General features: G+C 57.1%; 1 protein-coding gene across 1 annotated transcript in view; it reads left to right on the top strand.

The window, feature by feature from the left end:
• The window catches only part of BCR (BCR activator of RhoGEF and GTPase), a 135,587-nt gene that overhangs the window by 99,239 nt on the left and 21,555 nt on the right, over positions 1–14,793 (top strand). Inside the window, exons 9-15 of the mRNA XM_050746041.1 lie at positions 4,756–4,877; positions 5,802–5,970; positions 7,947–8,066; positions 8,857–8,932; positions 10,291–10,395; positions 11,126–11,200; positions 13,454–13,551. Of these exons, the coding sequence (XP_050601998.1) occupies positions 4,756–4,877; positions 5,802–5,970; positions 7,947–8,066; positions 8,857–8,932; positions 10,291–10,395; positions 11,126–11,200; positions 13,454–13,551 (765 nt within the window). The remainder of the gene's footprint in view (positions 1–4,755; positions 4,878–5,801; positions 5,971–7,946; positions 8,067–8,856; positions 8,933–10,290; positions 10,396–11,125; positions 11,201–13,453; positions 13,552–14,793) is intronic.

Below are 14,793 nucleotides of genomic sequence, written 5' to 3'. Positions count from 1 at the left end.
GAAAACTGTTGGAGAAGCCAGAACCTCTTGGCAAAGTTTGCAGGGGTGCTACGGAGAGGGAGGTGCCCACCCCAGAGGTGAAGACGGGATGGGTGGGGTTCTCAGCTCCACTGGACACCAAACAGAAGCTGTAATGGCAAGGCTAGTGCCTATGTCGAGAGCTAGGCCTTTCTGGGCCCTTCATAAACATTGGCAAACAAAGCTTGGGTTCTCGACTTGTCTGGGCCAAGTTCTAATTCCTTCCAGGAGCGTGGGCACGTTGCTTACCTCTGAGCTGTTTCTTCTCCAGGCAGTGGTGAAGCTGGAGCCTGCTGCATGGGAGGGTTCTGTGGAGTGAGATGAGATGTTTTACGTCATGCTCTTTTCACACCTTCTTGGCACCCAGAAAGAGCTCAGCAAATACTAGCTGCTACCAGCCACCCTGACTGTGGCTATCAGCCAGCATTGTTCTTCCCAGGCCCCGCCCTATCCTCCACCTGGCATAGGGTTTCTCAGGGCATAGGAAACTTTCTGGGCCAGATTGGCCATGGGAGGCTTTCCTGGGGACCAGAGAGTCTGCAGGGAGGGCAAGTCAAGAGCAAGTGAGAGGGAGGGAAGGATGAGCAGGACCCTTGACCTCGTTCTCGGCTGCAGTGTGTATTGGCCTGCCTGGTGACCCTCGTTGCTCCTGGTCCCACTGCCGAACCTCTGGAGTCTGCCACATCTCTGCATAGACAGGGCCACTGACAGGCAGTGGCAGCCAGTTCAGTGGCACTCAGCCAGGTCTCCAGGGGTGTGCACTTTGCTCTGGGGGCAGGGTAGTGGGGGCTGAGGCCACTGGCTGCCTTCAGGGCCCCCCCCACCAGCCAGCAGCTGACAGCTCCACCTTGGTCTTCACTTGGGCCGTCTTCCTTCTCCACTTTCTCAGCTGCTGCGTGGGCATCTTTGGCAACTTTTCCTTGTCCCACCAGTCAAGGCCCTGCTGATTTGTTGATGATCAAACTGCAGTTCTTGTACCTGGGGAAGATTTCCAGCATCTCCATGGAGCCGTGGTCTCTGATTGCTGGAGCATGTCGTGGTCGGTTCAGGCTGCTGTAACAAAGCACTGTCTGCTGGGAGGCCCACACACAGGCCTTTACCTCTCACAGTTCTGGAGGCTGGAGATCCAGGGCCAGGGTGCCAGCAGGGTCAGGTTCTGGTGAGGGCAGTAAGAAGCACGGCTGCCATCCCCCTGTATCCTCACATGGCCTTCCTGGGAGTGGACATGGAGAGAGAAAAGGACCTGTCTTTCTTCTTATGGGGACACTCACCCCATCCTGTGGGTTCGTCTGTACCTACTCACCTTGCAAAGGCCCCACCTCCAGATACCAGCCCGTTGGAGTTAGGGCCTCAGCATGAATTCTGAGGGGGACAGAAACTTTCAGTCTTAACAGTGTGCTTCTTCCGGACTGGCCTTCCTGAAGGCCAGTGACAGTGAAGATGCAGGCTGTCCTGGCCGCCCTTGCTTTCTGGGGGCTCCTGTGGGGATGATGATTTTAGTTGTTCACGGAGACAGGTGGTGTTTCTTCCAGCTGGTGTTTCCCACCTGGGATGTTGGGGGGCTCCCCAAGGGGAGTGTTGTCCTGCCAGCTGGGGCCTGCTGTCCCACTGCCCTGCCCTGCCCCGCAGCACACACGGGGACCCACGCCCACACGGGGTTACTTGCACCAGGACACACACAGGCCTGACACGCACAGGGACTTGCCCTTGCCTGGAAATACACTCACATAGAAACATGGAGACACACACAGTGAGACACCCGGGCACTCACCTACCCAGGCCACAGGCCTGTGTGGGGTTCCATGCATGAGGACACGCTCAGGCGCTCACACTCACACGAGAATGAACACACCCAGAGACATGGAGATGCACAAAGGGACACACAGAGACGCAGACACAGAACACATAGGATCTTCCCCTGTGCCCTTCTCACACACAGGCTCCCACAGCGCCAGCAAGCCAGCTCTCCAAAGTGTGGGGCTGTCCCTGTCCTGGGCCGTTGAGGTCCTGGCCCTCTCTGTCCCACAGCTCCAGCTGGGAGTGTTTGCCCTAGGTGAGATGCTGAGCATTGGGGACAGTGGTTTCTAGCCACGTGGCCTTATGCCAGCTTTGAGATGCAGTCAGGATTGTGACCCCGGCCCACCCTTGCCGTGTGCCCTGGAGGATGACTCGGGTGGGCTATGTGGGAAGCCTGTGCTGATTTCAAGGCCAACTGTCCTGTATTCCAGGCCGGGGACCAAGTTGCTGAGCGCTTCTGAGAGGGACATCTCCTGGGCAGGGAGTGACATACGCCACACCATGTGGGCCTGCCAGCTATGCACTGGTGCTGTGTGGGCTGGGAGGGCAGGGGCCAGGTGAGAGGGACTGCAGAGCAGGGCCTAAGATGCTGTGACATGCTGGGGTGCTTGTGGCTTTCGGGCTTCTCTCAGATAAGAGTTGCACAGGTGGGTGGGGGTTTGGGGAGACTGTGGCAGCATCAAAAGAGTAGCTCAGAACCAGCTGAGTCCACTGTCCGAGCCTCCTAGGCCTGCAGCTCGCATCCCAGTGGGACCACATCCTCCCCACAGTCAAGCCTGTGTCCTCTCAATGTGGCATGCTGGCATGTGGGTGCTACAGGCACCCAGTGTGACACTCACTGGCCTTGCCGAAGGCCGAGGGTGCCCCAGAGGTGAGTTGTGGGGAGCCTCTGCTGGAGAGGGAGCTGCATTTCTGGCCCGCAGGCAGAGTGAGCTGGGTCTGCGGCTTCTGAGCTGAGCATGGGGTGCCCTCTGCTGGTGATGGCGAGAAGCTCAGTGCCTTTGTATGGAGAAGCCTGCCATCCAGCCCCGCCACTGCCCCCAGAGGGAAGGCGCCTGAGACCCCTCCTCCTTGGCCAGGAGGCTGTTTGCTGTGTCCCTGCCAAGAGGGACCTCAGTGTCCTGGGACCCTACCCAGACCTGGTCCCCGCCGCAGACGCAGCAGTTTGGGTTACCTGGCTTCAGCGCTCCAGCTCTACATGATGTTTCTCCAGGTGCACATGCAGTTTCTTGCTTCCCGTGGGTGCTGTCACCAGGCGGCAGGCGGGGTATGGGTGAGTGCCGATGAGTCATGGCCTTGGCACGCCGGCAGTCTTCCTACCCTTCCACTTATGGGCACCAGCGGCCCCTGCGTAAGTCATTGGTTCCCCCTCACAAGAGCCAGCTGGCTGTCGTGAGCCAAGCTGCTTATGATGGTGACATGAAGCCTCCACCCTGAGAGTGTCGGAGGCCTGGCCCAGGCTGTACTTGCCAGTGGGGAGCTCTGCTGCCTCCGGCCCCAGAATCGGGGAAGTTCAGAGAGACAGAGGCTCCCGGAGAAGAACCTCAGGCTGCAGCTGACAGCAGGGCGAGGCCCCTGGTCTGACTCTAGGACCAGCCTGGCTCCCTGAGAGTACAGGGCCTCCTCACTTCTCGAGGTGGGGACAGGTGCACCGCCTGCGGGGAGACACTGGGTTTTCACACCCTCTGTTGTATGTGCCTCCCCTGCAGACGCTTCTGGCTCTCAGTGCAGGGCAGGGGTCGTCCTCCCAGTGAGCCTTTCCTGAGACCAGGTGGGCTGGGTGCCCACTAAACACTTGGTCTCTCTCCCACGAGGTTGTGGGCTCCTGAGGGTAGAGGCCTGTGAATGTTGCCCCTCGCTTTCTGCGCCACCTGGAACAGAGGGTGTACCTCGCTGAAGCTCAGTTTTCTCTTTAAGGACCTGCCTAAGCCTGTTGTAGGGACTGGATCAAATAATTCAGGCGATGTGCTCGTGCACTGGTCCCAACATGGGGAAGGCTTGCTGCGACAGCCTCTCATCCTATCCCTGTGCCCTTGGTACAGCGCCCAACCCTGTGAGGTACCAGACATGGGTGACTTACCTAGACATGCCCATTCAGCAGCCCGTTGAGCAAGAAGGACCTACCCTTGCCTTTCAGATGCAGACCAAGATGCAGAAAGGCACGTGGCTTATTAGCCTATGCCCCCTGCCCTGTGCTGCCCACCTGCACTCTGCTTTAACCCTTCTCAGGCCGCAGGTATCCAGGCAGGTGTCAGAGGTGCAGCCCCTGCACACCGGGGACCCTATCCATCCTGCTAGTTGGGAGGACTAGGAGTTCCAGATGTGAGACCCCCAGTTCCTGCTGCCCTCAGAACCAGGCCCAACCCTTGCTGTGACCTTGAGGGCTGCCACTTTTCAGAGTGCACTGGGCCCATCTCCACCCATAGACCATACTGCCCCATCTTTACCTCGAGCACCAATCTCTTCCCACCACAGGGGCCTGTGCCTGCGATGGTCCCTCTACAGAAATACCTGCTCCTGGCATAGCTGGCTTGTTGCCATTCTGGCTCTCCACTGCCACTAGCTTCCCTGTTTAAAGCAGGCCCTCCCATCACCCATCTTCACAGCAGACTGTTTGCTTGGCTCTGTGCCCTTCCAGACCCACAGCCGTTACCTCCCCATCTCCCCACCCTCCCACCCTCTTCCAAAGGTGGAACACACAGGAGGGATTGGGAAATTTGCTGAACAAAGAAGTTACACATAAGCCCTGATCTGTTAGCAGGACTGTGAGATGAACAAAACATTCTGGAAAGTGGGTGTGATGGTCAGATGTGGAGAGAGGGAAATCTTCCCAGGGAGAGAAAGTCTCTGGGTCAGCCTGCTCCTGCTGGGCTGGGAGGGCCGAGCACACCCCACCCATCACCCCAGGCTGCCCTGACCCCGCCTTCCCTGTGCCCGCAGCACCGGCAGCTGCTGAAGGACAGCTTCATGGTGGAGCTGGTGGAGGGGGCCCGCAAGCTGCGCCACGTCTTCCTCTTCACCGACCTGCTTCTCTGCACCAAGCTCAAGAAGCAGAGCGGAGGGTGAGTGACGATGTGGCCCCCATCCCGGCGGTGACCTCCCCCTGACGCTCCAGGACATGGAGGGCCCTCTCTTTACATTCCGTCTCCACTTGAGCACAATGCCGGGCTCAAGGTTAAAGATTGTCACTAGCAATCTGGAGACGTCATCAGGCATCATGGTGACCAGCTTTGACTCCCGTAGTGAGGGGTAAACCCGACCATGGCTTCCGGCACCATTGCAGAAAGGTTACCTCGGGACCTATCCGGGAAGCGTGAGGTCAGGGGCTGCATGCAGTGCTGGGTGGTGACTGCCCCTTGTCTCCCCGAGCCTGGTGGTGGCTTCTAAGTTATTCTCGGCACAGGCCTGCACACGTTCCCCTCCTCCCTCCAGGGATTGGATTCACCCAGGTTGCACCAGGTTGGAATGGAGCAAAGAGGGCCATGTTGGGAAGGACCAGCACGGGGCTCTTCCCTGCATCCTGCCGTTTCCCTGCTGAGTGGGTTTAATCAGTCAACTCAGAGGACAGCCTTAGTTCCCCCTTCTGTCACGTGAGGGGATGACCAGCTAGATCTGTAGTCCCTCAAACTCTGCGGCCCTGGGGGTGGATTTCAGTCCTGTCCTGTCATTGTGCAGCCTTGATGTGCTCCCACATGAGCCTGCAACCTTAGGGCCAGCTCAGGATAAGGTGGATCTAGACTCCTGAGATGCCTGGGGCCTGTGGTCACATGTTCAGAGTGTCTGTTCCCAGGAATCACAGTTCCCAGGAATCCCAGCGCCTGCCAGTGGCCTCTTCCCAGTCTGTTCCATGGAACACGTGCTGGGTTTTGGGTCAGGTAAACCATGTATGGCCAGGAACATGGGCTCTTGGCCTCTTGACAGCAGTGACATCAACCACGGAAGGCAGCCGGAACTGCATGTGAACGTTCTTCTCTCCCCATCCCCAGCAAAACCCAGCAGTATGACTGCAAATGGTACATTCCGCTCACGGATCTCAGCTTCCAGATGGTGGACGAATCGGAGGCAGTGCCCAACATTCCCCTGGTGCCGGACGAGGAGCTGGATGCTTTGAAGATCAAGATCTCCCAGATCAAGAGTGACATCCAGAGAGAGAAGGTGCACGCCAGGGGAGCGAGGGCCGGGTTCAGTGTGGTCTGAATGGGCAGCAGCCCCTGCACCCGGCCAGTGGGTGCTTTCTCCATCAGGCCTCTGGTCCCCAGGTCTGGTCTCTGGGACCCCTCTAAGCTCTCAGCTCTCGGAGGGCTGGCATCTGGGCACAGGTAGGTGCCCAGTTGTTCTGAGAACCCCCAGCTCAGTGGGGAGCCCCATACCAGAGCGGCTGCCAATCCAGCCCTCCAGAAAAACGAAGGGAACTGGTCGTGGTCTCTACAATGTGCCTTTCACGGGATACTTCCTGCACCTGGTGGACCGCCTCATACTTAGTTGTCCGACCTGTGACCAGGGGTCCCTCTCGAGAGAAACTTGTTTATACTGGCAAGTTTAAACTGGGTCCGGTTTACACCTGCCTGACCATTGCTGTGGCACTGGGAGCCTGATTTTGTGTTTTCACTGGCATGCCCGGGGAAAACTTAACCTCAGCCAACACCTCCTAGTTTTTCAGAACCACACCACCACAATACGAAACAAGTTCAGAGATTTCACCTACAGGTTTTGGGTAGGGAGGGCAGTCTTCTGTCCCTGGGTCACACAAGGCAGAAATGAAGAGTCAGAGAGAGAGAGAGAGCGTGCACATGACAGCTAGCAGTGTTTATAATGGAACAGGGTGTGATCCCTTTTAAGTTCACAGGCGAATGCCTGGATGGTCCTTTTAAGGAAGCAGCAGGAACGCGGGAGCTCAGTCAGCTGGGCGGGAGAGAGGCTTCTGGGTTCTCACCTCTGGCCACGGGCTTGAGCTGTTCCAGTGTGTGGTCTCCTGATACCCAGGCTGCGTCCTTTGCTGTGTGGTTCCATTACACGGGTGAAGTACCAAGTCACCAGAGAGAAAGTCACAGCCAGACAGTGGAGGGCTTGGAGTAGTCCAGGATGCAGGGCTGGGGGAGGTGCTGGCTGTCCCCCATACAAGCTACCCTGATGTGGGCCAGGCCCAGGTGAGAGTGCCACCCCGCCAGGTGTTCAGGACTACTGGCGCTTGGTTTTTCCCAGAGATGTTTGAAGACTGTAAAAATGGCAAGGATGAGCCCCTCAATCAAAGGTTAGCCAGGCCAGAGGAAGCGGGTGGCAAGAAGATTAGGCCTGGGTCCAGGGATGCCCAGGTAGGGTGGATGCAGCAGGACAGGAGTTCCTCAGCCCTTGCCCAGCTGCCCAGCCTGCTGTACCCAAACCCAGCACACTTAGGAACACAGGGAGCTTCGAGACTGGGGTGAACATTCTATTGTTCATCCTTGTGGGACTGTGACCTCCAAGGTAGGGTGTCCCCACACAGAGTGGGAGCCAGTGCTCAGGGCAGCTGAGGCCTATTGACTGTTACTGTTGCATTCTCCATGTTCAGCTCTTTGGGGGATGGGATAGGATGGGGCCCTACCTGGTGACAGGCAGCACAGTTTTCTCCTCCCCAGGGATAGTGGCTTCTAGAGTGAAACACGCAGCTCAGCGTAGGAAGGGCCTTCCCATCCAGGTTCTGTTGACAGTCGTCTGGCCTTCTGCTGAGACCTCCACAAACGTGCCCAGGGGGCCCGATGCTGAAACCTAGTTGGGTTAGGAAGGGGGTGAGGGATCCTCTACGTCACAACGGCCTCCTGGACATTGTCTGAATTTGGGAAAATGAAAGGCAGGGATGTTTGTAAAAGTCTCTTCTCTCCGCCCTTGTGAGAGGGAAGACTTAATTCCTATAAAAAAGGTTTACTGAGCATGTCCTGCAGCTTGTGCCATGCCTTCACCCTGTAAAAAGACTGTTTCTGTCCTCCAAAGGCCACCAGCAACTGCGGTCTGGGGCCCTGGGCTATGCTGAGTGGAGAGATGAGATTCTCGCCCTGTGCAGGCTGAATGCAGCTAGTGGGTGGGGATGGATGGAGTGGGAGTGGGTTGTGTGGGGTGCTGGAATGGGAAGGTGAGGCTGTGGCATCTCCCCGCAGAGGGCGAACAAGGGCAGCAAGGCCACGGAGAGGCTGAAGAAGAAGCTGTCGGAGCAGGAGTCGCTGCTGCTGCTCATGTCTCCCAGCATGGCCTTCAGGGTGCACAGCCGCAATGGCAAGGTGAGTGCCTGCTGTGCTGGCCCCTCCTGCTCTCCCGGCCTGGGATGGGCTCCTGACTGCCTCATGGCAGCGCGTTTTCACTTGGACGCACCCCACACTGAGAGAGGCTTGTCCAGCATGGTGCATGCAAGCATACTCATTCCCTTGTCTGGGGCTTTGGGCCGTAGCCCCCAGGTTGAGTGGCAGCTGGCTCAGCTTCCACAACTGGGAGTGGGCAGGGTCTCCAGGGAGGGTATAGGGCAGGGGAGCCTAGCAGGTGCAGACCTGGCCCTTGGTACAGGGATGCTGTCCCGGGACCTTGAGGGCCAGAGACGCATCTTCTGTCCTGAGTCTGGCTCCTGCTGCCATCTGTAACCTGGGCCTCTCCCTCCTGTCAACACGTATCTGTCAACGCCCAGAATGGCTTGTTTTCTAGCCTGGCCGGGAGAGGCTGCTGGTGGGCTCTGCTGGTGGGGCTTGTGGGTTGAATGCAGGAGGTCAGGTCTGGATTAATCTTCACCTCTGCAGATCCCACCTGGTCACCTCCATGTCCCTAAGCTGTGCCCCTCTGCCAGCATCACACCCTGACCCATGTGGTTCAGGTGAGAGCTTGTGCGACGGGTGCTGTGGCATCCAGCTGGCAGGAAGGGTAGGGAGTACCGGAAGCGACATGCCAGGCCGTGAGCACACCTGGCCACGGGGCTCCAGCCGCTGGAGGGATGAGTTGTGTGCTCTAAGGTGCCCTGGGCCTACCAGGCATTTGCGTAGCCAGGGTGGAGATAACTGAGTGTGTTCTTCTCGCCCACCCTAGAGTTACACGTTTCTGATCTCCTCTGACTATGAGCGTGCAGAGTGGAGGGAGAACATCCGGGAGCAGCAGAAGAAGTGTGAGTATCCTCTGTCCCGAGAAGGTCTGGGCTTCAAAACATTAGGGCCAGGCTGGCAGCTCCTGTGATTTTAAACCTTCTTTTTTATTTTGAGGGGTTTTATCCAAGTGAAGTGTTGCATTGGAGATAGCCGCCCTGATAGGCCCCCAGGCCTCTTGTCTCCCCGCCTGCCTATGGGCACTCATTTCCCCACTGCCCTGTGATCCCCCTTCCCCAGGCCCTTTCCTGATTCCACACCCGCCCCTACACACACCCCTGCCATCCGCCCCCAGCCCGCTGCCCATACACCCCACCCCTGGCCTGCCCCCTAGGCCTTTCTGGGACCCTGCCACCACCCCATTTCCCCTCATCTGCTCCCGGCCCACTTGGGCAACCACAGTGTGGTGGCCCCACTGCCCTGTTGATATGGCCAGGGTGGCTAGCTCTCAGCACAGGGGCACTCCCGCCTGTCTGGGGCAGCCCCTTCCTTCTCTGGGCACTTCCCTCTGTCAGGGTGCTCCTTCCTTCAGCTCCTGCCTGGCAGTGTCAGTGGGGAAGGCAGACCCGGTTCCCTCCTTGGAGGTTTGGGATTCACATGCCATCCTTACCAAGGTCTTCCCACTGGGACTCTTGTGTGCCACTGTCCCTCTTGCAGGGGGAGCTGGGCTGAGCACTGCATCCAGGTGGCCTGGTCCTCCCACAGCTGTGGGCCATCTCCTGCAAAGCAGCGTATTTCACAGGGATGCTGGGCTGGGGCTCTGCATACCTCTGGCCTGGCCTGACCTCCTGCGCCCTCAGGCTCATCATTCTCACCTATGCAGAGCCACATCTCAGCTCCCAATGCCACCGTGGCCTGGAGGAACACGGATCTCCGGGCAGCCCTGCCAGTGCTTGTGTTCCAGGATTTCCTGTCATAACATGGGAGCCCCAGCCATTTCCAGAGTGGCAGCCTCTGTAGCCTGTTTAGCATTATGCCCAGAAATAAGCCCCTTTTCCTCACCTGGTGGAGAAACAGGGCCTGTGTTAGCAGAGGAGGGGCAGAGCCATGCTGCTGTCTGGGAGACCTCACAGGGAGGTGCTCCCAGTCCAGCCGCTCATTCTCAGACCTGCCGTGTGGCTGTGCATAGGTAGCGTGGGACGTGTGTGTTTGTAAGTCTCATGCTAAGACTTCTGCAGGCCTGGGCTCTCCAAGGCCACACCTCGCTCTGCTGCCAGACCAGCACTGCACTTGGGAGCCAACTGCCCTCTCCTGAGCCCTCAACCCTGGCACCAGTTCTTGCCATGCCCCTTCCCCAGGGTGTGGTGGGGGTCCAGCGGGAGGAGCCAGAGGGCCAAGGAGCAGACTGACCAGTTGGTGCACCTCTTTTCCAACCTCCCAGGTTTCAAAAGCTTTTCCCTGACATCTGTGGAGCTGCAGATGCTGACCAACTCGTGTGTGAAACTCCAGACCGTCCACAGCATTCCACTGACCATCAACAAGGAAGGTGGGCCTGCCCTCCTGTGTACAGGGCACCTGTAGGGAGGGCAGGCAGCTACCCGAAGGCTGATCCCCTCTTCCTGTTAGCACTTTTGTTGGGACTAGTGGACTTTGGTTCGGAAGGAAGAGCTGTGCTTATTAGGGCCTCTTGTCTCCTCCCAGGAGTGGACGAGGTGGGTTAGGAGTGGTTTCTCCCTGAGTGGCTGCTGCTGGGTGGTTGAGGAGATGCACAGCTTCTATTCCTAGTCAGGAGGCTGCAGCAGATGCTCCTCAGATGCTGTGTGCCTTGGATCTGGCCCCACGCCCGTCCTCCCAGCCCTCCTCTCCTCCAGCTACCTGCCAGCCGGCACTTTTGGTCAAGCTGAGTTTTGCATTCACTGTTGCACGTGTGCTCAGTCACACACATAGCATATGCTATGCACATGTGTCCACACACACCCCACTCACATCACCCCACTCACATCCCACGTCACCCCGACCCCCTCTGCTGTCCTTGGAACCTTATTATACTTTGGGTCACTGGTTTGCCTGTGTTGTGAAACCAACTGGATCCTGAGGTCCCCAAGACAGAAATCATGATGGGTATGTTTTTGGCCCATGACACTGGCTTGCCTTGTGCTGGGCAGATGGCAGCCACGTGGTGTCCACCGGATGGTTGATTCTGAAGCAAAGTTAGCTTGTCACCTGCCTCCCTTTCCCGGGACAACAGAAGCTCACCTCTTTGGTCTCTTGTGCAGATGATGAGTCTCCGGGGCTCTATGGGTTTCTGAATGTCATCGTCCACTCAGCCACTGGATTTAAGCAGAGTTCAAGTAAGTACTGGTATGGGGAGGAAGGTTGCAGCGGCCAAGCCAGGGCCTCCACCCAGGAAGGACTCATCGGGCAGGGTGTGGGGAAACGGGGAGATTGTTCAGATGACCACGGGACACCTTTGACCCCTGGCCGCTGTGGAGTGTTTGTGCTTGTTGATGCCTTCTGGGTGTGGAATTGTTTTTCCCACAGTGGCCTCTGCCCTCTCCCTAGCCTGTCTCAGATCCTGGGAGCTGGTGAGCTGCCCCCTGCAGGTGGATCGTGTAATTGCAGGGGTTTGGGAAGGAGTTTGACAGACATCCCCTGGGGTGCCTAGGAGTCTTGGGTCCAAGCCAGGAGGGCTGTCAGCAGTGCAGCTTCACCCCACAGCAGAGCAGATTTGGCTGCTCTGTCGAGCTGGATGGATAATACGCTTTTTTTCCTTCTCCTCTAAGTGGGGGTCTCCCCCAGCTACTGGAGCTGTCAGAACAGTAAAGGCTGGTAACACGTCAGTTGCACTGTATAAGTTTCTAGAGGCCAGGCGCAGTGGCTCATGCCTGTAATCCCAGCAATTTGGGAGGCTGAGGCATGGGGATCGCTTGAGCTCAGGAGTTGGAGACCAGCCCGACCAACATGATGAAACTGTCTACTAAAAATACAAAGATGCCAGGCGTGGTGGCTCACACCTGTAATTCCAGCACTTTGGGAGGCTAAGGCAGGTGGATCACTTGAGATCCGGAGTTCGAGACCAGCCTGACCAACATGTTGAAACCCCATGTCTACTAAAAATACAAAGATTAGCCAGGCAAGGTGGTGGGCGCCTGTAATCCTAACTACTTGGGAGGCTGAGGCAAGAGAGTCGCTTGAACCTGGGAGGCAGAGTTTGCAGTGAGCCGAGCTTGTGCCACTGCATTCCAGCCTGGGCTTCAGAGGGAGCCTCCGCCTCAGGAAAAAAAAAAAAGTTCCTAGAAACAGCAAAATGTAGAGGAAGAAAGCTTACCAGGGATTGTTGGGGGATGGGGTTAGGAGAGGACTAACTGCAGATGAACCTAAGGGGACTTTTTAGGTCAGAGCAGTCGTGAAAAGATTGTGGTGCTGTTTGCACTGGCGTTTAAATTTCTTAAAAGTCCTTAAACCCTACACTTGGAATGGATGAATTATATGACATGCAGATTGCACCTTCATAACACTGTAACACATAATCTTTCCCCTGGGCCTGTCTCTGGCTGCCTCATAAACGCTGGTGTTTCCTTCATCAACCTCCCTCCATCCCTGTGTCTCCTCCCGGGTCCCGTCTGTGAGCAGTACAGTGTGACACCCTACGCTGCCCCGTGGTCCCAGACTTGTCTGTCCTTGCCTCCCTGTTACTTTTCTTTCTATCTCTTCCTTGCCCCATGCACTCAACCTTGCATCCCCAAACCAAACCTATTATTCATGGCCCCCAAACTTGTTCCTCCTCTGTCCTGTCCCGTTGAGGGGCACCACCATCCATTCCCGTGGCCAAGCCAGAAACCGTGGTCCGCTCTCCCTCCGTTAAATGCCATTCTCCATCAGTGAGGCTTCTTGATCGTCTCTGGCTGCCTGGCCAGGCCCTGGCTGTGGCCTCCTCCCTGGTCGTCATAGCTCAGGACATCCCTGCAGAAAGGGTCCCCACCACCAGGCCTGTCCATCCCCCGTCTCAGGTAGTTTTTCTAAAACACAAACCCCACCCTGCCACTTACCGCCTACAGCCCAGCCCCACTCTTCTGCAGCCCATGCCTCCTTCCCTTCCTCCTGCACCCCACGATTTCCCCAGCACTGAGCTGCTTCCTGTGCCCCACAGTGGCCTGGAGTCCCCTTTGCCTTGACTCTTTGCCCGATAATACTTGCAGCGGGGTCTGCTGTGTAGGATTCAGGAGCTTCCCACATCCCCCAGGACGGCTGGCCTCTGCTGTGGCGTCACTAACGGTGGCATGTACACCTCTCTGTCCCCACTAGTGCAGGGGCCTTCTCATCACAGGGGCTTTAGCTGGGGTTTGTGGACTGACTGACTGAACGAATGTTGTGGGAAGTCCTGTTTCCCAGCTGCCCCCAGGGAAATGCCACAGAGCAGGCAGGGGCATCGCATGAGGTGCTGGTATTCATGCCAGGCCCCCATTAGGTGTTGAATTTTTAAAAAGAAAGTTAAAAACTTTTGTATTTCTTTTCTGATTCTGCAAATAACACCTGCTCTTACAGACCATGTGGGTGATGTGGAGAGGAGCTGTGACCTTCTCCATATTCCCTTCTCCCCACAGATCTGTACTGCACCCTGGAGGTGGATTCCTTTGGGTATTTTGTGAATAAAGCAAAGACGCGCGTCTACAGGGACACAGCTGAGCCAAACTGGAACGAGGTGAGGAGCTGATTCTACAAGGGCCGAGCCTGCCAGCCGGGGCAGGCTGTTTCCCACTGGAGAGAATCTGAACCTTCAGGGGCTCCCTGAGGGCTTCCCCCGAAGGCAGTGCTGCTGAATTCCAGGAATCTCCTGGGGGGCCAGGAGGTGACGTGTCCAAGAGATTTTATCTCTGTTCCTGAAAACCTTACCCACCCCCGTCGTCACAAAGAAGCCGCCTCTTTTGCTGGAGAAGTGTTTGGAAAGAGACTTAAAAGGGCTTTTTGTCTGCCTTTGTTAGCGCTTATGTTTATTTGGTAGGTTTCCATAGTGTTTTTCCGCAGAAGTTGGAATGAGCTCCCGTGACCCTCGTGGCTTCCGGAAGCCTGGGGCTCTGCTGTGGGGCTGGGGCAGGGACTGTAGGGTCCTGCTTGCTTGTCTCGGGGTGTTGGGCTTGTACTGTGTGTCGCAGTGCCTTCCTCCACCTTGGAGAGCTGCTGTGTGAGTCACATAGCCATGTGGCCCTGCCCCTTCGGGAGTGGAGGAATGATTGCAGAGAGGCCCGTGTTGACTAAGTCCCAGATCCATGAGAGGTGCCGTTTCCCAGCTTCTGCAGCAGTTGTGACCTCGAAGGTCTCATTCTTGATGATGCAGGTAGAGGCAGCTGGGCCTACAGAGAGCTGCCTCCCACCCCCGCTTCTGTGAAGGAGGAAGCCAGGAGCCCCCAGGCTGCTTGGTCTACATGGGTCACAAGGCTGGTAGAGCGAGCAGTGGGGCTGGAACCCAGGTCTCCTTTCTCAGCATCCACTACTCTTTGACCATTTTAGACATGTTGCTTGAATAGTACAAGGGCACAAGGAGCTCAGGAAAATTACCTGGACATCCCTGCAGAAAGGGCTGAGTGGCAGCTGTGATGACAGGGGGTATAAGAGCCACATGGGGTCCATCGAAGAAGCCTTTGCAGAGACCAAGAGTGCCACGACCCAACAGAGACAACAAGAGAGGGTGCCAGGCAGTGTGCAAAAGGTTCAGGTGCCAGGCATCTACGGAAGCTCCAGGGAGGCATGAAGTCATGAGGGTTAGATTGCAGCAGGTCACCTCCACCACCCTCACTGTCCATGAAGATCTGGGCTTGGGGACACTCACATGTTCCTGGCGCACACACCCACCCACCCACTCCTCCATTCAGGTTCAGAAATTCCTGCTGCTTTCTTCTTCCCTCATCCTCCTCCATTTCCCCAGCAAGAAGCCACACGTGCACAC

This window comes from Macaca thibetana, chromosome 10 (genome assembly GCF_024542745.1).
Source record: "Macaca thibetana thibetana isolate TM-01 chromosome 10, ASM2454274v1, whole genome shotgun sequence".
NCBI lineage: Eukaryota > Metazoa > Chordata > Mammalia > Primates > Cercopithecidae > Macaca > Macaca thibetana.
The sequence above is the reverse complement of the archived record's forward strand: the minus strand, read 5'-3'. Positions and strand labels throughout refer to the sequence as shown.